Genomic DNA, 20,679 nt, shown 5'->3' on the forward strand with positions numbered 1-20,679 from the left:
CAAGCCAATCTCTAACCAGGTCTTGAGTGGTAACATTTTTGTATCAAGCACTTTCTGAGTTCAGAGGTGGATGTTTCTTTAGTTGGAAAGATTATAAACAGAACCTGGAAGAGATACAATGAAACAATGAGTTTGGTTTAAGGAAGGAAAATAATCACTAGAAATCAACTGTAAGGAAAAGAAAGTATACAGTATAGGAACTGCATAAGATAAAATGTAAAATAATCACCATAAAGAGATTCAAAATGCCCAAGAAAATGCAGAAATACCTAAAAAGGACGGGAGAGGAAATTTTAAGCTCAAGAATGTAGCACCTGAAATGCAACACTTAGCAGAGGCTCAGCAATGGTCTGGCTCAGGCAGAAAAGCATTGAACTGCTCCACTGAGGGGATTAAAAAGAGACGAAGAGTGAAAATCAATGGGAAAGCATAAGTGGCTATGGGGACACCAACATATGCATTATGGAAGTTTAAGAAGATAAAGAGAGAAAGGGAGCAGGGAGACTCTTCATAGAAACAATGACAGAAACTGCTCAAATATGGGGAAGGGAATGGACAGATACAGCTCCACATGATGGATGTAAAGAAATCACACCAAGACTCACAATGTTATGAAAAGTCAAAGAAAATACTGTAGAGAAAAATGACTTGTCATAGACCACAGGATGCCCATAAGACTATCAGTAGATTTCTCAGCAGAAACAATTCTGAGAGGCTGTGTGATTTTGTATCCTGAGAGTATATATTTTTTTTAAAAAAAAAAAAAGCAAAAAGTAAAAACAAACCAACCAACAAAAAACTCCACAGAAGAATTGTTTTTGGCAAAAGCTTCCTTAAAAAATGAAGGGTATTTTCACAACATCTGTGGTCTATTACAGCAATAATCAACAGATTATTCTATTTAATTAAAAGAAAGGGAAATGGTTAAATGGACTTAACAAACAAAGCAATCAAAAAGGACTGACTAAATGCTATCAGTACGAACCTTTCTTTAGATTTAGAAGCAGACAGCCATAGAGTAAAATCATGGCAAAGACAATCCATGTAAACAGTAGCCAGAAGTGACTCACTTACACCAGGAAAAATACACTTCAAATAAAAATTGCCAAAGGAGACAATGTGGAACCATAATGTAATAATGATAAGGTCAGTTCACTAGCAAGATAAATAAATTTCTCTCTCCTTGTCCCTTCTCTCTTCCTCCAACATTAGGTCTCCCGAACTTAAAAATCAAACATTGATACAAGTGAAGAAAAAAAATCTAAGCATAGATTTCCACATTCCACTTCAACAGCAGATAGAAGAGTGGCAGGTGGAAAATGAGAGGGACTAAAAGCATGCTATTGGTGAAATATTTAGACATGTCCAGAACAGCAGACACGTTCTTCTTCTTAGGTGCACACGTAACATTCTCTCCACCATATCACACATTATGTTGTAATCTTCACAGACTTAAGACAGCCGAAATAATTTCACTCGCAGTTTACAACTACAGTGCTATAAAAACAGCAGAAGAAACTATGAAAAAACTGGCCCTACTATTGTAACTCTTTGAACCAATGTTTGAAGAAACAAAAAGAAAAAATGAAAATTATCTTTATACAAATGAAAATAGACAAAAGTTAATGAAATCAAAAGTTAGGGGATGAATCAAAAGTAGCTCCAGTAAGAATTTATGGCAATATCCGTCTACAGTAAAAAGGAAGGCAGCAATAAATTTCTGAATTTTATGTCTAAACAAGCTATAAAAGGAAGGAAAGAACTAGAATACAAGAAGATATGGAATAGAAAATAAATGGAAATAAATGGTGGACTCTAAGAAGTATTTTTCCCCAAACAAAATTGGTCAATATTTAGTTAACATAATAAATGAGGAAAGCACTCAAATAAAATCAGAGGTGAAATAACTGCACTTGATGACACTGAAATCAAGAAGTCTCTAAGAAAATATTATGATCAATTGTGTAGCAACGTATTGGACAATCTAAAAGAAATGGACGAACCACTAGAAACATAATCATCAAAGTTTAATTATGGAAAAACAGAACCTACTAACACATCTATTATTAGTAAGAAGATAAACTCAATAATGGAAAAAAAACAAAACAAAACCAAAACCCAAAAGCCTTACAACAAAGAAGATCCTGGACCAAATGACTCCAATGGTGAACTAATCCCACCAAGCAGCTGAAGAACTAATGCCACTACTTCTTAGACACTTCCAAAGCACCAAAGACGGACTTTTCCAGACTCATCTTAGGGGTCAGCATAACCGGGATATTAAATATATATATTGAAAAAAATTCCTATCCAATATTCCTGATGAACATAGATGCAAAATCCTACCTATAACCACAGCACACGGAATTCAATGGTACAGTAAAATTATCAAGACTTAAACTAAAAGTATTTATCAGTAATGATAAAGCATAATCTAGCAATGGAAAATCAACCAAAGCATAAAAACCTCATACAGAGATTCACACTTATATTTATATACCTTAACAAATCTTTGAAAAGAACTTAATAAAATTCAATATATTTTTACCAATATCATGGTGAAATTATTTGAAAACTAGACCCATTTTGATATGCTTATGTGTGTAAGGAATCTAAAACTCACCAAAAACCCATTAGAATAGATAAAATCAGCAATTTTGCATAATGCAAACTAACACACAAAATCAGCTGCATTTCTACAGACTAACAGAAAACAACCTGAAGAGGACTTTATCATCCCATTTAGAAATGTGTCAATAAACATAAAATTATTAGCAATAAGAAACCCTAACAGAAGATTCGTACGGGGCTGGAAGACTTAATGCTGTTAAAATATCTGTTTTATTCAATTGAAACTATAGATTTAGTGGAATCAATATCTTATTGACATTTTTTACAGAAATTAAAAATAAATTCTATATTCACAAAGAACCTCAAGTGTCCAAGACAATCTAAAGAATGGAGAATGGATGTGGGAGGAATCACAGTATTGATTTCAAATCCTGTAACAAAACTCCAGCCCAGCATGGTCTGAAGGCAGAACAATGTGAAGAATAAACCCAAAGTCCCCCAAATACAGGACCAAGTCTTTACCAGGGGCCAGTGATAAACCATGAGGAACAGAATGGTGCTGAGAAATCTTTCCATCCATATCCATCTTAGAGAAAAAAAAAACAAACCAAACAAACAAAAACAAAACATAAATGAAAACAAAAAACCCATTAACTAGAGGGATTACATACTGAATATTTAAGAACCTAAATTACAAACATCTCAGGAAAAAACAAACAGGAAATTTTTGGTAATGATTTTTGGATAGGCCACGACAAGCACAAACAAGTAAGACTACATTACACTGAAACAACTAAACACTGAATAACTATACCCTTAGAAAATGGGAAAAGAACCTGGTGCTCAATACTCCAAATAATAAGAGACATCTACGACTCACTCACAAAACAAGCAAAAACAGACCTGAAAGAACAAGAAAAATGCTGTTTGAAGAAACAAAATTCTTGAATAGGATGTCTCTAAAGATATACAAATGATCACTAGGTATTTAAAAGGCACTCAACAGCAGTATTATAAAAGTTTTATAAATATAAAATAAAGACCATATACACACATACATATGTATTCTGATACATTACACACACACACACACACAATCTTTCTATTCATTTCTTGGTATACTTTTCTTGGAATTGACATGCTGCCAGGAATGTCTTTGTATGTTAATATCTAAGAGGGTGCTGGAAGAGGGCCAGCAGTAAGTACTGCTCCTCCAGAGGACAGACGCTCAGTTCCCAACACCCACATCAGATGGGTCACAACTCTCCGCAACTCTAGCTCCAGTGCATTTGATACCCTGCTCTAGATTCCACAGGCACCTGCACACAGATGCACATGCAAACACACACACACAGATACATCATCAACAATGTAAATATTTTAAAATATTTTTAACATTTCAGAGGGTATATAGAAGTCCCCCTCTCTAAACTCATCAGGTAACACGGATATCAGTGCCTTTCTTCTTCTCAGCCCTAATTCTTCCGGGCCTCTATAGTACAGAGCATGTAAAACCCTGCTGGCCTTTACTAAGTGGTGAACAGCTTCCAGTTAAGCATATAGTTATCACTTAATCTTCCTGTCTCCATCCACACAAAGTTAGGAGTTAGAAGCTCCGGAGACCACCCTTCATGGCGATAGGAAGCATAAACTGAAACATTAAAAGATCTGTAGGGCTGGAACTGGAAGAAAGGAATCTGACAGAAAATGTACCCAGGAAACTGGAATACATCTGAACTTCAAGTGGAAAAGTTTCAAGACATAAAAGCCTGTGTGCATGTATATGTGTGATTGGAAGTAAGGTAGTTAAATAATATACTAAAGGGCTAGTCAAGTACAATAGTAAGAACTATTTATGAAATTAAACCTTGCTACCGGTCTGTATTTAGGGTCAGGTTACTATATTGCCTACGGAACAGTTAGAACAGAGCCTATCCATTTCCTATCCATTTTCCTGATCATGTTTTTATCATATCCATAGAACTTTGGCTTTCAACACACACACACACACACACACACACATAAACACATACATACACATGCACATACATGCACCCAGAGACAGAGAGACGATAACAACAGAGAAACAGAGAGGTTCTAAGTGTCAATTTACAATGCTATGGTGTTTGATGTGGCTTTTTTGTATACCTTAGCATAACATGATACATGTTCAGTCAGTGTTTTGTACAGCTCGGTTGGGCATGAACAGGCTATCCCTATTTTAAGCTGCTGACAAGCTTTAAGATACTCCATACTAAATGGAACAGGAACTTTCATGCGAAGCCTGGTCCTAGTGACTTGGCACTACACAATAGCAGTTTATTGCCTGCATTCTGAGTGAAAATGCTAATAAGAATGACTCTACATCTTGTTTGTGATTAAAAGCTACCACTTGCCCAGCAGAAACCATAAGACACACACTAATGACTTGTTCATGCAAAGAAAATAATTTACTAAAGTATAATTTACGAATTTACTAAAGTGGATCAGGAACACATGGGCATATCAAAATCTAATCAGAAAACCTAGGTTCAGGAACCTGTCAATCACACCAGATCAAGGAAGGAAGGAAGACCATTATCACCACCATCTACTGAATTGCCATATTATGCAGTGCACGCATTATAGAATCTATAGGTGATAGGCTGCTACCTCCTGTGCCAGGGACTTCAACTCAACAAGGTCCTGGACCTGTGCTTGAATAAGCTCTGCTGTGAATTACTTCCTAACTACTTCAGCAGGTAGTGGGCTGTAATACCTCATCACATGACTCTGCACCACGTGACCCTGAGTGTCCATCGGCTCTCTGTCTTTTCCTTTAGTAGTCTCTCTAACTCTCTGAAAGCCAGTCTATATGGTACTACGTGATCTGGGAGTTAGTTGTAATTAAGACGAGAGGAAAAGAACTTCTGACTGCCAAGGGCCCTTATCAAGTAATGTCAGGGTTATCTGGTGAGTGGCAGGCAAAGTAATTGACACAGCTCACAGACTTCAATAAACTGTCATTGCAGGGAGACGTGTGCACCATGTTTTCGACAGTGTCCTCAGAGCAGTAAAGTTTGGTTACCCACTGCACTTTACCTTTTGTAAGTACAGAACGGTTCCCTTCAGGACAGCATAGAAGGTTTTCCATCCCCGCTTTCCTCTGGGAGCTAAGAAGGGAAAAATGTAAAAGTTTAGTTGACAAAAATCAGCATTTCAGAAGAACAGTTTAAAACTTCAACATGATGATAGTTTTTTTCAATGTTCTGATTTGTTAGCTATCATTGGGATGATAACTAAAAATTCCTTTAAAGCTATTTGCTCTAAAACACTTTCCATGAATTGTATTTCATCCTCCAGTAATCCTGCCGAGCGGGCATTATGACTTTCCTCTTTATTTAAAATGAACGCAGAGAAGCATCTTGCACGTGGTCCTATAATTGGAGCAAGGAAAGATGGAAACAGAGCCCTGGTAACACAGCTCTACCCTCTGTCCTCCATGACAGATGGCTCCCAGAAGACAAAAACAAACCCCCCAGGAAAACAAAAACAGGGAGATGAGAGATACATATGAAGTCAAGAGACGGTGTCAAAGCGGAGATTTAAAAGGACTGTTCCCATTGCATTTCTCTGATGCTTCAGCCAAAGCACAGCCCTGTGGCAGTCTGTGCAGAAGGCTGATGCTGATACTGCCTCCTAGGCTTAGAATGATTCGAGAACAGACATCCTGAATCCTTAGTATTCACAGATCCTGTAGTATAAGCAGATTTAGGCACTGCCTCAAACATTCCTAAAGTCAGTTTATTCCTAAGTCTTACTATTCCTTTTGTTTTTCTAGACTATAAAGCAGACTACCCACCTAACCAGTTCTATTAACTCAACATGTCACTCAAGCACAAACACAGACCAGACAAAAGTTTACCACTTATTCTAATAACACTGAATTGTGGGTCTAGAAAATGTCATCGCTTGCATGCTGTTTTCCTGAACATGTTAGCGCAAATACAGGGGCAGGGGCATTTAGTCATCCATTAAAGATACATTTGGCTTTTTTAATTTGGGCACCCGATTAATTTTGGAAATGCTCATATACAAAAATCTTTTAGCTGAGCTTGGGATTCAGGTAACTATCCACCTACAGAGTCCAAGTGTTCTTGCCAGCAGCACACTGAGATAGCCACCTGGCAAGAAAGACCTCAAAACATCCGCTCTGCAGGTTTCTAGAGGAAATAGAAAATACCATCCCTTCTGTTTCTACTAGGTAAAATTTAAAGCTATGTGTTGAAAATATTTGTTATAAAAAAAGGTACATTATAATTTCCTTTGTTAAAAAAAAAGATGGATTAACGGGAGCGAGAATTGAGCAGGTAGTCATGGCACTTTAGGAGACGATAAATTCTGATCCTGCCCACATGATAATCAAGTACATAGGAGTGCCCATGGGCTATGCCACCTGCTTTGAAATGGGCTCTGAAGTAGCATGGTATAATCTAGAATCCATGTTATCTCAGAATTGATCCCTTCCTGAAATTTCATACAATCCCTGAGAACTTTAGCCCATACATTAATATATGTAGACAATTTGCATAACTTTGTATATGCAAAACACTGGCTAAACGCTGGTCAGAAACAGAGAAAAGCCAGTTTCCTATCAGATGTTTCCTATCATATATATATATATATATATCTCCTAGTGTTGTGTCAGAGGTTCTAAGACTAGTGTAGGAGATCTTGAGATAGCTTCAATGCAGAGATCTATAGATCTCTTTTCTAACATGAAGTAGAAATATGTCTGTGAAGCCAAGCAGAGGTTCTTTAGCATCACCAGAGCACACCTATCAGAAACAGATTCTGAAGAGCAGCTCACGTGAAATAGCAACCTAAACACTGCCCCCGAGGACCAATGCAAATCACCTTTACTGTACTTGCTACTTTTCCATCTTCCACAGATGTGTAAGATGTAATCTGGTCCTTTTTCTAATTATAATTATAGTCTTTTATAGTTATGACTGGCATAGTCTGGTCAATTATAACTGAGTTAAGACTTAAGTAAAGCAATTTGTAACACCCCTAACAAGCAAGTGTTCATTGACTACAGTCAGTTTGCAGTAAAGCTTCTCACCACAATGCTCTGAGTAAAGATCACTTCCATTGACTCAGGGGACTGTGGGTGTAAATAAGTGAACTGGAAAAAGGAGGACTGCTGTGCACAGTGGTAGGCTGAGAGGCTCTCTGATTTCCACCCCTACCATCTCTATAGAGTTGCTACTGAGACTGCAGAAAGCTAGGCTCATCTTGCCAAACACAATGGGCTGGACACCAGGAATAAAGAACAACTGTGGGATGCATGGAGACTGGCTACACATTCATGTGCTATTTTTCTAAAAGCTGGCAGTGGCTCTAGAGATGGTCAATAGTGAAACTATCACTAACTCTTCAATATCCTGAGCCAATCATTAGTCTTATCTCTGTTCCACACTGAAGGATATTATTTTGAGCTATAACATGAAAAATTCCTAACACAAACTTCATACTATTTCCTGATAGAATGTTTCTTTTCAAGATCGCATCATGACCTGCCCCTTAACTTTAATTAGGTCTCTGCTCAAGTGTTATTTCATCCAGGAGCCTTCTCCCTACTTCTGTACCATCGTACATACTCCCCTCAGTCTCCAAACTTAACATTCTCTCTCCTTCCAGAAACATAACATGCTTTCAAGCATAACAAACGCTCTCCTTACTCTTTCTCCCTTTCTCCTGTCTCCTGGAATTCAACCTCCAGCATCAGGCATGTGAGACAGACAAATGTTCTATCCTTGAGCTACATCTCTGTTCTAGCTTTAATTTCCCTTGGATTATTTAATACTTGCATAAATTTATCACAAGTATTACACAGCACTCTCCTCAAACTAGAATGGAACCCCCCAATGTATGCTGGGTTGTTGGTTATCTACAGAAGATTAATGCTCCATTCCCAACTAAAAATGTGAAAATGTCCTAAATAGGCAGATAAACAACATATGACCCAGCAGATATTAATATTATGGAGAAGACTGTGTACCATTGGACATGGTAGTTTATGACCATAACCCCAGCAAGTAAGCACTCATGAAGGTGAGGCACAAGGACTGCCATGAGTTTCAGGCTAGCCCAAATGGAGCTACAAAGTTCAGGCTATCACAAGCTACAGTGTAAGACTCAAGTTTCAGAACACCAAATTAAAAAAAAAAGTCACTTAAGAAAAACATTAATTGTTCCATTAAGATGATGTTGGATATCGAATAAAACATCAGAAAATAACCAGGCTTATAGGAACTAATATAGCTTGACAAATTATGAGGATATTTGATTAAGGAGGGTTGATTAAGGAATGAACAGCAGGGACAATTGGACTTTAAGACTCCAAAGATTCTAAGAGGTTTGGGAATTCTTATAAAGTGGATCTGGTTGAGGGAAGATGCTGGAATACTTGTCTTAGCAAACTTTAAAAAGTTGAGCATTGAAAACTCTTACTGTAGTAAGGGCAGTGACTTCACTTAAGGGAATGCTATAAACACTGAGCTAAGAAGAGCAAGTATACTAATGAGTTATCATCATGCCCTGGGCTCTTTATAAGATTTACAGAGAAGTCAGTGTTTAGATTCTTATAGTCTATCTCTGAAGTTGCAGGTCACTGCTAATCGGGGAAGGAGGGTTATTGGTGACCATCAAGTCTTTTTAAGCCCAGAAGCACCTTGTGACCCATGGGCTGACACAGCCAGAGGCGCTGCTGAGCATGCATCTCTACAAATAGCAGCTCAAGTCAAGTGCTGTAACTGTGAAACACCCAAGGCTCACCGGCACTTTAAAATGCCTCTAGGCAAGAGTTGTTTCAGGTCAATAAAAATAATTCCCAGTGGCAAGGAAGAGCAGCCCCAGAGAAGATTTGTTCTTTAACAAAAGGGACACAGCATGGCTGGTTGTCTTAAACTTGGGAGCTCTATTAAGACTTCAGCAGCTTTTGAAAGGTAACCTTCACCTTTCACTGCCCACTGCCACAGATTTTATCCCAAGTCATACCTCCATATGTTGCCTGCTTAGGTTTTCATAACTGTGGCCAAGTGTCTTGCATTTATCTGACTTCCTAGGCTTTCAAGTGCTTCCCACCTTTCCATAAAGGGTGACCAGCGTGAATCTCCCAAGAGCAGCAAGTCACTGAAGTGATGCTAAAACACTGTCAGCTAATCAACAATCCTATACCCCTCATCTGTTTGCTATGAATGGCTCAGCCAGCCCTTTGTTTTCTGGGTTCCCTACCTGTGCTTCAACCAGCTATAGATACTGATGATCTTCCCCTCTACCACCACCACTGCCCCACTCCCTGCCAAAAAAAAAAAAAAAAAAAAAAAGGGCGGCAAAGGAAAACTCGAGTTTGTTGTTTGCCAAGTTGTGTGCTGAATTCCCAAGAGTAAATTCCCAAGATTGATGTAGTCTCCTGCTATTTTTCAGCTTCTCAGACTCTAGCATTCCTTTCTTGAACATCCTTCACCTGGAGTCTACCTCATGTACCTGTAGTTAGGCCTGCATCTAGTTAGGGCTGCACTGCACTGAACATAGAGAATTTTTTATTTTTCAATTCCTAAACAACAAAGTAGAACATCCATGGTGTTTGGCTTACCAGTAATACAGAAATGAGTTAAGTACATGGGGGATGCTCACAGGTTATGTGCAAAATATGCCATCAGAACACAGCAGTTCTGGAATCAGAGCTCTGCAGACAGAAAGGGATGACTGTGCAACAGACTTAAATCAGAGAAATAATACCTACATTCAGAACTCAGTCATGACTGTTTTTGAATGATAATCACGTGGTAATAAATGTTATATTTTTCTATACTTGTCATTGTTTCCCAAGCATTTTTATATTAATTACATTTGACTATGACTTTAAAATACTCCGTTGCATTAATATATATCTAACTAGCAAATGTTCTAGGATACATACAAATATTTATCTAGAATCAGTAGCAAAAATAAAAGACAAATATAGTAACAATACACTGTATAAAATTATAGATTAGCAGTCTAGGAACAACTGTTATTACTAACATGATGATGTATTAATTGTAACATTGTAATAATAAACCTGTTGTTTTAAAAAAGAATAATGATATATCATGTTATTCAGCAAATATTTGCAAAGGATAACACTGTACAGCTATGTCCTAGCTTACTAATGTGTTGTTACTGTCCAGAATCCTCTTAGGATAATGATATTTTCTAGCTGAAGTAACAGCTTAGTTCCGTCTATGAGCCAAGCACTGTGCTGAATACAAAAAGCCTGGCTGATTATTTCCAGTTTAAGGATTCTGTGCTCTATTTGTTCTCTGTTGGAATAGTCTTATCCATAACCTCTACCACAAAAGACTTCATCGCCTTCCTTTTGCAATTTAGTGCTTCTGCTCAGTTATATGACACCTACTCAGATATAACTGACTCTTCCTACCTTCCCCTCCAAGAGTATTACTGGCACAAAAACTGATGCTCAGAAAATTTAAAAAAAAATGTATCAATGACCTATCTTATTTCAAAGATCAAATTCTTAATTTGGTGCTGTGTAAAGCCCCAGATTTCATACATAAAGTTTTAGTACCGTGATTAATTTTTCTTTTAGGGAACTAGTTCAAATTTTCTCTGTAGCTTTGCTTTTGTGGTCTCAGTTACCCAGTAGATTACATTAAGCTGAGAATTCTAGAAGTTAGAAATTCATGCTCTAAATTGCATGCTGTTCTGAGTAGTACGATGGTGATCAAGCCAGCCCAGGGACTTTTTATCATCCACGGGTCCAAATTAACCATGCTGTTTACAAAGTTAGATCCTCAGTAATCATCTCTGAGCCACCCTCTTGGTTTTGCAACAGTAGTGACTTTGGCAGTCTGAATATGCAAAGGAGAAAGTGCAAAGTGCTTCCTTTAAGAGGAAAGAAAGTGAGGGGAAAAAAAGATTCTTCTGTTGAGTTTGTTAGGACTTATGTTAAGAACGGATCTTCTATCTGTTAAGTTAAAAAGAAGGAAAAAGAAATCTGCGCTGATTTACTGCAGCACTTCAGAAATGCAGAAGTTCTAACAACATGCATGATGACTGCTTAGTGACTAGGGAAATGGCTTTTGCTTACAGTGTTCATTCCTGTCTACAGTTTCAGGCAGGGAGTAGGGAACTGGAAATGTATGTTCTGAGGAAACCGGAACCACTCTGCTGTTGCTTATGTTGTTGCTGGTCGTGCTTGGCACAGGGACCAGCACTTCCTGCATACCGAGCCTATGAACTCCACTGTGCGTTTCCCACACAATATTTTTAATTTCAATTTTAATTAATTACGAATTCAATAATGCATTAAATTAACATAACAGAGATACAGAACTTACTTTCTTCCTTCTCTTAAATGTTAGCTAAACCTAAAGGGTATATAGTAAAAATAGAAGAACTTCTGAAAATTAGATGCAGTGAAAACTGCATTTCTCTTCCAGCAAGAAATACGTCAGAGACTCTGTACCCAGACTTTTTTGGTCCTGAAAGATTGGCAGTTTATGTTCCACTGTTCCCTGTCAAAAGTACTGCTTCTGGGGAGAATGGTGGGTGGCCTCCTTTCACCAGCTTCGTTGCCGAAAAGAGTAGATTTAAATTAAAGACACAGCCATCAACATGGAGTTTCATCTAAAGCATACTTTTTAGGTTTAAATGTAGGACTGTAAAGGGGCACTCTTGAAACTCCACCAAATTCAACTGTCACATGACGAAGGACTATTTGATACATGCATGGGATCTTTCATTGTGCAGCTCTAGGCCTTGTGTGGATAGTTGACACTTCTTAACTACCCAGTTTCCACAGAGTAGCAAAGTCGAAAGGGGAGGGAGACCTTAGCCTTCTTTTAAAGTAATTGATTTTTTTTGGTCTTTTCTTACACGAGTCTCTCTCTTACAAGAGACAACTGTCTTATGGGAAAAAAAAAAACCCTTTTATTATCTCTTAATTATAGTGTCGCTGTTCCCAATGTTATACAATAGCAATGAATTCTGCCTGCATTGCCATTATAACTCTGTTTTCAGTATGGGTGACTCAGGATATCTGATTCTCTCACATTTTCAGAACTTATGATGACAGACAATTGTGCAAACTCCTCTAGAGTGAGTGGAAGCCCCCTATTTTCCGGTCACTCTACCCAGTCTCCTGCATGTCCGATGAAGAAGACTGAAACGCAGCCCATCACAAGTTCTCTTAGCATTACACATGGGGCAATAGGAAAATACTTCAAACATAAGGTATCTCGGATTAGTAATGTCAGTGCAGAATCAACAATGAAAATGCTATCATTAAACATTTAACAATTACTGAAGTGATGAACTTCTATGATTCATCCCTTCTAGTCCCTTTGCTGAAAAGAATCTACTTCTCAATATTTGAACTATTTCTCCTGGTAGTTAGCCAATAAGATACTCTGAAACATGTGTCTCTTCGCTATGTTTCAACGGATTATAAACCTCCTCTCTTGGCTACTGATTGGGATAGACGAGGCTTTAGCAAGTGAATCATTACTTCATCTTATGTATTTTAGTTTGTATGTCCATTATCCTCTGTGGTTTAAAGGAACACCATGACAACACTGTTGCTTTAGTGAAGTTTTCTTTTTCCCCTAGCAGGGCATTGTGGTACATCGCTTTCCTCTAGAACTTAGAGGCAGGCAGATGTCAGTGAGCAACAGACCAACCTGATCTACGTACCAAGTTCCAGACCAGCTAGAACTAACACAGTGGGATCCTGTCTCACCACACCCATTTTTTCTAGTTTACAGTATTTTAGACATGGACTCATATAGCTGTGGGTAGCCTGGGGCTCACTATCTTATTAAGAACATCCTTGAACTTTTGGTCCTACGGTTGGCTGAATTCTACCAACTGAACTATATCCACAACAATGCCTTAGCTTTACTAAGGTAATACTAACACGCAGAAACTTTACTAAGGATCATTTGATATTTAATACTTACATACACTGTGAATCACCACACTCCAGCTAATTAGCACACCTTCATAGACTTATAGTTTTCCTATTCATTTTTCAATTATATGTGACTGATGTCACTGTTTACTGTGTAGGCAGTATCTTTCATCCTCCTCTTTAGAAGAACATACTTTTTTTCTGCTTTCCTGCCCCCTACTTTTATTTCACAATTCCTTTTATTGGAGACTGTACGTTCAACCTAGACAGTATAAAAATTGTATTATATGTGGCAGTGTTGCCAATCTATCTAATAGGATCTAGTCTTTGCGTGCCTGCGAAGGACTGGCTTGTGTTAACTGCTACGTGAAGCAGGCTTGTGTTAACTGCTACGTGAAGCCTCACTCTGACTAGAGAGGTGGTTGGTCCTTTGACAGGAGATCCTAAACTGTACAAAATGGAGGAAAAGCCAAGCACTAGGAAGCATTCCTTGTTCTGTTTCTTATGACTGTAATGTGAAAAGGTTCGAGTTCCTGCTGCTTTGACTTCCTATTATGATCCACTACTGTAAATTATGATACAGAACAAATAAAAACCTTTAAATAATCTGAGTAATTTCTTCCTTGTGAGATTGCTTGTCCTAATTTTAGCACACCGACAAACAGAATCAGACTCATGATGTGAAATTCACAAAGAATCAATAAAGCTAAAAAAAACCCAGGATCTTTTATTTATTTATGTGTTTCTTTGTTTATTTTTTGTTTTTTCAAGACAGAACTTCTCTGTGTAGTTCTGGAGTCTGTCCTGGAACTTGATCTGTGGAACAGGCTGGCTTTGAACTCACAGAAATGTACCTGCCTCTGCCTCCTGACTGCTGGGATTAAAGGTGTGTGCCACCACCACTCAGCTAAAATCAGGATCATTCTTTTCCTTATTAATTTAAGACTGTGCCTAGATTAATTAGATGCTATAGATCTAAATTTCTGATAACACTATATATATATATATATATCTTCTTTTCAAACTATCCTTTAACATTTAAATTTTTAAAACTTAAATCACAATATTATGAGAAAATCACAATATAAAGAATCATTTTGTTAAATGTATAGTTCTGTGAAAAGTTAAGTGCTTAGCATTCAAGATACCTGGTTTCAATCCTAAGAACAGAGAAAAAAATCTATCTATTATCCATCCATCATTTATCTATATACTTATATATCTATGTATTGATAGATGGATCAGTGTTTTTTCTATTGTTTATGATTTTCTAAGTTTTAAGCATCCTCTACCCAAGGGTTATAAAGTACTGTTCCATACTTCTAAAAACCTTAAAGCTATGTTTCTTGAACTCTTACCTTTATCTATAAGAAAATGATTTTCATGTTAGAATTGAGGTACAGATGCATTGCACACTTACACACATAAAGAGCACACATGAATATACACATACACAGGGCACATGCCTGTAGTATACATATACACATATATACACATATACAAGTCTCAGAACCGTTTACAGAAGTATCTTGAGCTTTACTTCTTTTCTTTTTTCTTTTTGGTTTTTGAGACAGGGCTCCTCTGTGTAACAGCCATAGCTGTCCTGGAACTCTCTCTTGTACTAGGTTGACCTTGAACTCACAGAGATCTGCTTACCCCTGTCTCCCAAGTGCTGGGATTAAAAGTGTGCACCACCACTGCCTGGTAAATTTTGCTTTTTTATTGCATAAATGACTTCTTATATAAAACAAAAGCCTTCCAGATGTACTGGAGAGCTCTGCTTTTGTGTTCCCTCTTCCACTCTATTGGGCTGTTTATGCCTAATTACATGGGAACGTCAGGCTGCCCACAGTCCTCTTCCTCCCCTCAACTTTTAATATTTCATGACATAATTCAGTTGACACTGTAATCAGTAATATGTTTATATTCACTAATCAAACTGTAATTCCTTTATACACAGCACATATGTAAGTGCTTTGGGGGTACAGCTTGTGTCTAATAAATCTTTATATATTATCTATAATATATAATCTTATAATAGTCTTGGGTTCTGGAGGAGGCTTAATTACCTGTACCCTATCTAACATGGACTTCAAAATAAAATTATTTAAGTACTTCATTAGTCCACATTTTTGCCAAAAAATAAAAATGTGTTATTACATATGACTTTACCTTACTCATACACCATGTCATGATAACAAATGGCTGGGGACAGAAAAGCAGCAATTACTGTGAGGAGGCCTGGCACAAGGCTATAAGTTCCTGGTCAAGAGGAAATGGTTGCCTGGATTCATGCACTTCAGTGTTTAAAAAGTGAAGATTGCAATTTAGATGCATATCATACAAGTGACAGACTGTCCCCACCAGAAGACATGCAGAACTCAATTGTTTTCCAGGGATATTTCTCATACAAATTTCTTTTAACAATAAGCTACAGTTAGCTGGAATCAGATTTTTGTCTGCTTTGCTATCACTCTGTACTAGATAAAGCTTGGGCTAAGTTGGGTCAGATGACTTCATTTACCTGCAAGTGGATGATAGCATTTGCTTCACATATGAAGTGGTTGGGAGAAAGTTTGGATATTGTGCAATTTTTATTAGTGTTAAATTATTACTGACGTTGATGATGAGGAATGTATTTTGAGGATGTAATCACTTTCTTGGTTTCCACAAGTAACAATAAACTGATAAAAACAAGAGTTCATATCCTTTTTAAAATTCTGTCTGACAAAATAATAAATTCCAATTTGACTTTCCAAAGCTTTCCCTTAATGTCAGATTTAATGGTTCTGGTGAACATCCACTTCTATGGGAGATACAAACTAGTTCTGGTGAACACATGCACTTCTGCGGGAGATACAAACACTTGACTCAAATCATTATTTGTTTCCTGGAGGTACAAATTCTGAAAATGAAATAAAACTTCGAGGTTTAAAATATGTTTGTATAAAAAATTATACACATAATCTAAAAAGCTTGAGCCCATAAAACAGTTAAAAACTAAAAGATATCAAATCTTGAATGAACAGGTGATCTTTTCAAGAAAAGGTAATGTTTTAGAGAAAATAATCTTTCAGTAGAATTTTGGCACAAGTCTTTTCTTATTAAGGACATACAACATTGTCCTCAGAGAACAAGGTGGTGCTCTCATAATATGTTCTCTCAGATGTAATGTAACTCAGTAAGTAACCTGGTCTGGTCATGAACATATAGCAATACTGTCTTCAGAGAACTGGGTGTTGCTGGCACACATACATACTCATGACGTAGCATAACTCCCTATGTATTCTGGTTTGCCCATGAACTAACTCACTATGCAGTGGGGCAGGTCTTAAACTTCTGCTCCTCTGGCCTCCGCCTCCTAAATGTTGGGGTTGTAGCATGTGCAAACACCTTGGATTTTAAAATAGTTTCCTAAACAGGCATTCTAAAAGGGACTTACTCTGTTTCTCTTTGTTTATAAATCTCCATTTACTCTATCACCGGTTATACCAGATGTGTCTCTATATTTAGCTCATGAACTGAAACTATGTAAAAATCTGACTGGAAGAAACAGTTTCCTCTATACCCTGTACCTTGGAGATGAAAACTGTGTGGTAATTTGCAGAGAAAATGGTGTATCTGTTGCTGTAAATGTAAATTACACCATGTTTGGTTAACTAACAGGTGCATTTCAAAGGATGCACATACAGGCTAAAATGAAGGCATGACTGTCTACTGATGACTTCTACAGATGACTGTCTATGGATGACTGTCTACTGATAACTGTCTAATGATGTCTGTCTACAGATGACTGTCGTTGGATAACTGTCTACTGATGATTGTCTACTGATAACTGTCTAATGATGTCTGTCTACAGATGACTGTCGTTGGATAACTGTCTACTGATGATTGTCTACTGATGACTGTCTATGGATGACTGTCTACTGATGACTGTCTATAGATGACTGTCTACTGATAACTGTCTAATGATGTCTGTCGTTGGATGACTGTCTACAGATGACTGTCTACTGATAACTGTCTAATGATGTCTGTCGTTGGATAACTGTCTACTGATGACTGTCTACTGATGTCTGTCTACAGATGACTGTCTACTGATGACTTCTACTGATGACTGTCTACAGATGACTGTCTACTGATGACTGTCTAATGATGTCTGCCTACGGATGACTGCCTATAGATGACTGTCTACTGATGGCTGTACTGATGAATGTCTACTGATGGCTGCCAACAACTCCTTTTCTGAGATCTACACCATACTCTTTCCTAAGAGATCTTTCTTTTTCTACTGCCAGTCACTGTGTTTCTTTTTTTCAGGTAAAAACAGTCCTACCCTATAACATATTGAATTAAAAGTAAGAAATAATTAGAAAGCTCTTTATTGTCAACATTGATTTAGATGCAGCTAGAAGAATCATGTATACAGCCGCATAACAAGATAATTTGAAACACTACAGCTAACACATACAAAGTTACCCAGGGGTATAAATGAAAAGTGTGCATTGGTAGGAATCTTTTTTTTTTTTTTCAGGCTTGTCCTTTTCACAAGCTCGTTTTAATTGGTGTCACTTGGAACTAAACGGACCAAACAATGTTGTCAAAAGAATTAAGCCTATCTGGCTAGTGTATGAAGTCTATAGAAAATGCGGAAGAGGTACTCCTGGATCACTGAATCATTAAGAAATCCATTCAGCAATATAAGACAGTGTCAAAGCCACTGCCCACGGGGCTTTTCCTGACTGCAATTTAACTGGATATGGTAATACTGTGAGAAAAGTGTCCAGTCACAAACACAAAGCTGCCCACTCCTTCACTCCATGTTGTGTCTGTAGGAAGGCAAAGACACCCAGGAGGTAAAGTCTACTAATTTTGAGCATGCATAAATCTTGCCTTAGCCTGTTAGCTACAACAAACTGTTTATTCACTCTGTCCAAAGATTATTTTAACTATGTGAACACATATACTTATTTCAAATTCCAAACAGTACTTATCTACCTAACAGTCACACTTTGTGATACACAGAGAAATTAGAAGCCACCAATATGACTCCTTCCGCATCCCAATACTAATCACATGAATCTCCCTTGCTTTTACCCTTCTCTTCTTATCAAAGGCTACTGATTATTCTATGTGCTACAAATTCAACCTTTCCCCAACCACCAGAAATGTAGATCCACAAGGACAGGGTCTGTGCCTATCACACTCAATGCTACATAATGTTGAAGCCATGGATATACAAATAAAAGAGAGCTAAGGAAATGAATAGTCTGTGAGTAGTTTTCCATTCCTACAGTTTTGAAATGACTTTGAAAAGATCAGGTAAAAAAGTGAATCTCTGATTTAAGATTGGATGCCTAACATAAAAATACTTCTTTACATAAACATAATTTTCTTTATCCTTGATTTTATTTCATATAAATTCACTCAAAATTTGAGCCTAAAGAAATAAACAAAACAGGAAATAATAATCAGCAATGCTTACTCTTCTTTCCATCCATATCTGCATGGATTTTGCGAGCCAAAAATCCACTTTTGTATACAGCAGCATTTGGGTCATGAGGAATGTCCAGAAATGGGTTAGTTGTACTCCCAATACGACTGATAGTCTTTGGGTGTGTTCCATTAGCCTTCTCATCAGTACCTTCTGAGGGAGATTTTTTTTTCTCTTCATCATCTCTGTAAGGAAGAAAAGACAAAGTCTAAAATAAGGATTATCATAACTTTCAAAAAACCAAGTTAGTCAGAGTCATCAACTCTGTTAATAGTTGATTAGTGTTTATAAGAACTACTTTGAAAATAATGAGCACTATGAAAATACCAGATGAAAGAGTAATAGTAAGAAAGAAAGGAGAAGCACAGGTCAAAGATACAGAAAATATTTTCAACAAAACAATAACAAAATCACATAATAATAAAATGTTCCTAACCTAAAGAAGATGCCTATCAAGTACGAAAAGAACTAAAAGGAACATCAAATAGAGTGGATCAGAAAAGAAAGTTCCCCCACATGTGATAATCAAAATAGTACATGAACCAAAAAAGAAAGAATATTAAAACATGCACGGGAAAAATCCCAGATAACTTACAAAGGGAGATGATGTGGGATTATCCTATGTGTGCTGTAAATATGTTTCATTGCCATTGGTTAAAAAAGAAGTCGCTTTGCCCTACAGCAGGGCAGAATAGAGCTAGGTGAGAAAACTAAATTGAGTACATGGAGAATGAAGGTGGAGTCAGGCAGATGCTATGTAGCTGCTGAAGGAAAAAGATGCTGGAACCTTACCAGTAAGGCACAGCCTCATGGTGATACACAGATGAATAGAAAAGGGTTAATTTAAGATGTAAGAGCTAGCCAGAAATATGCCTGGATCGTTGGTCAAATAGTCTTGTAATTAATGTAGTTTCTGTGTCATTATTTGGGACTGGACATACAGGAAAGTTAGGTGCAGTCATTTTCTACAAATGGCACCCACTATTTAGACTTACAAGAACATGAGCCAAGCACAGCTTCTTGGAAGCCACACTTTTTTTTTTCCCCAGATAGGCTCTGTTCGCAGGCCACATGTAGAGGTGTGGCTCCTTTAAGAAACAGTTTCCTGGTTCATACTGGTAACATGAACTGCTCTGACTCTTTCAGGAGGTCCTTCTACAGGGAACTTAGGGTTTGTGAGCAGAATGGTACAAGTTGCTTAACGGCAACATAGAACCACTGTGTCTCTGGAGCTGTTGTGGTGAGTATGGCTCACAGAGGCTGTGAACATACCTCTACTATACTATGTTGGATGGGGCAAAGCTAGCAGGCAAAGTCACAGGGTGACTACGCCACGTCCACTTAGCACTTTTTAAAAAAGCGCTCCTGGTCAGAAAATGATTATAGATACACATTAAAGACAGATTCAGACAAAAATAAACTTCTGAATAAGTCACAGAGTGTTTAAGAAATGTATGTACATAGACTTAAGAAAAAATGGGTCAATGGCAAGGGGTTTTGATCCTACTTCATGTTCCGGCTTGGTGGGAGCCTAGCCAGTTTGGATGTTCACCTTCCTAGCCATGGACAGAGAAGGGAGGACCTTGGACTTTCCACAGGGCAGGGAACCCTGACTGCTCTTTGGATTGGAGAGGGAGGGGGAGAGGAGTGGGGGAGGGGG

The 20,679-nt window shown here is 37.6% G+C and overlaps 1 protein-coding gene across 2 annotated transcripts in view; it reads right to left on the minus strand.

Moving 5' to 3' along the window:
- Positions 1 to 20,679, minus strand: part of Psd3 (pleckstrin and Sec7 domain containing 3) — a 528,693-nt gene that overhangs the window by 45,395 nt on the left and 462,619 nt on the right. For both annotated transcript variants that reach the window (XM_050162307.1, XM_050162308.1), the window contains 2 exons: positions 19,011 to 19,204; positions 5,653 to 5,723 (listed from right to left, as the gene is read on the minus strand). In XM_050162307.1, the coding sequence (XP_050018264.1) occupies positions 5,653 to 5,723; positions 19,011 to 19,204 (265 nt within the window). The remainder of the gene's footprint in view (positions 1 to 5,652; positions 5,724 to 19,010; positions 19,205 to 20,679) is intronic.

This window comes from Alexandromys fortis, unplaced genomic scaffold (assembly GCF_014885135.2).
Source record: "Alexandromys fortis isolate MF-2015 unplaced genomic scaffold, M_Fortis_MF-2015_v1.1 scaffold_110, whole genome shotgun sequence".
In the NCBI taxonomy this organism is placed as follows: domain Eukaryota; kingdom Metazoa; phylum Chordata; class Mammalia; order Rodentia; family Cricetidae; genus Alexandromys; species Alexandromys fortis.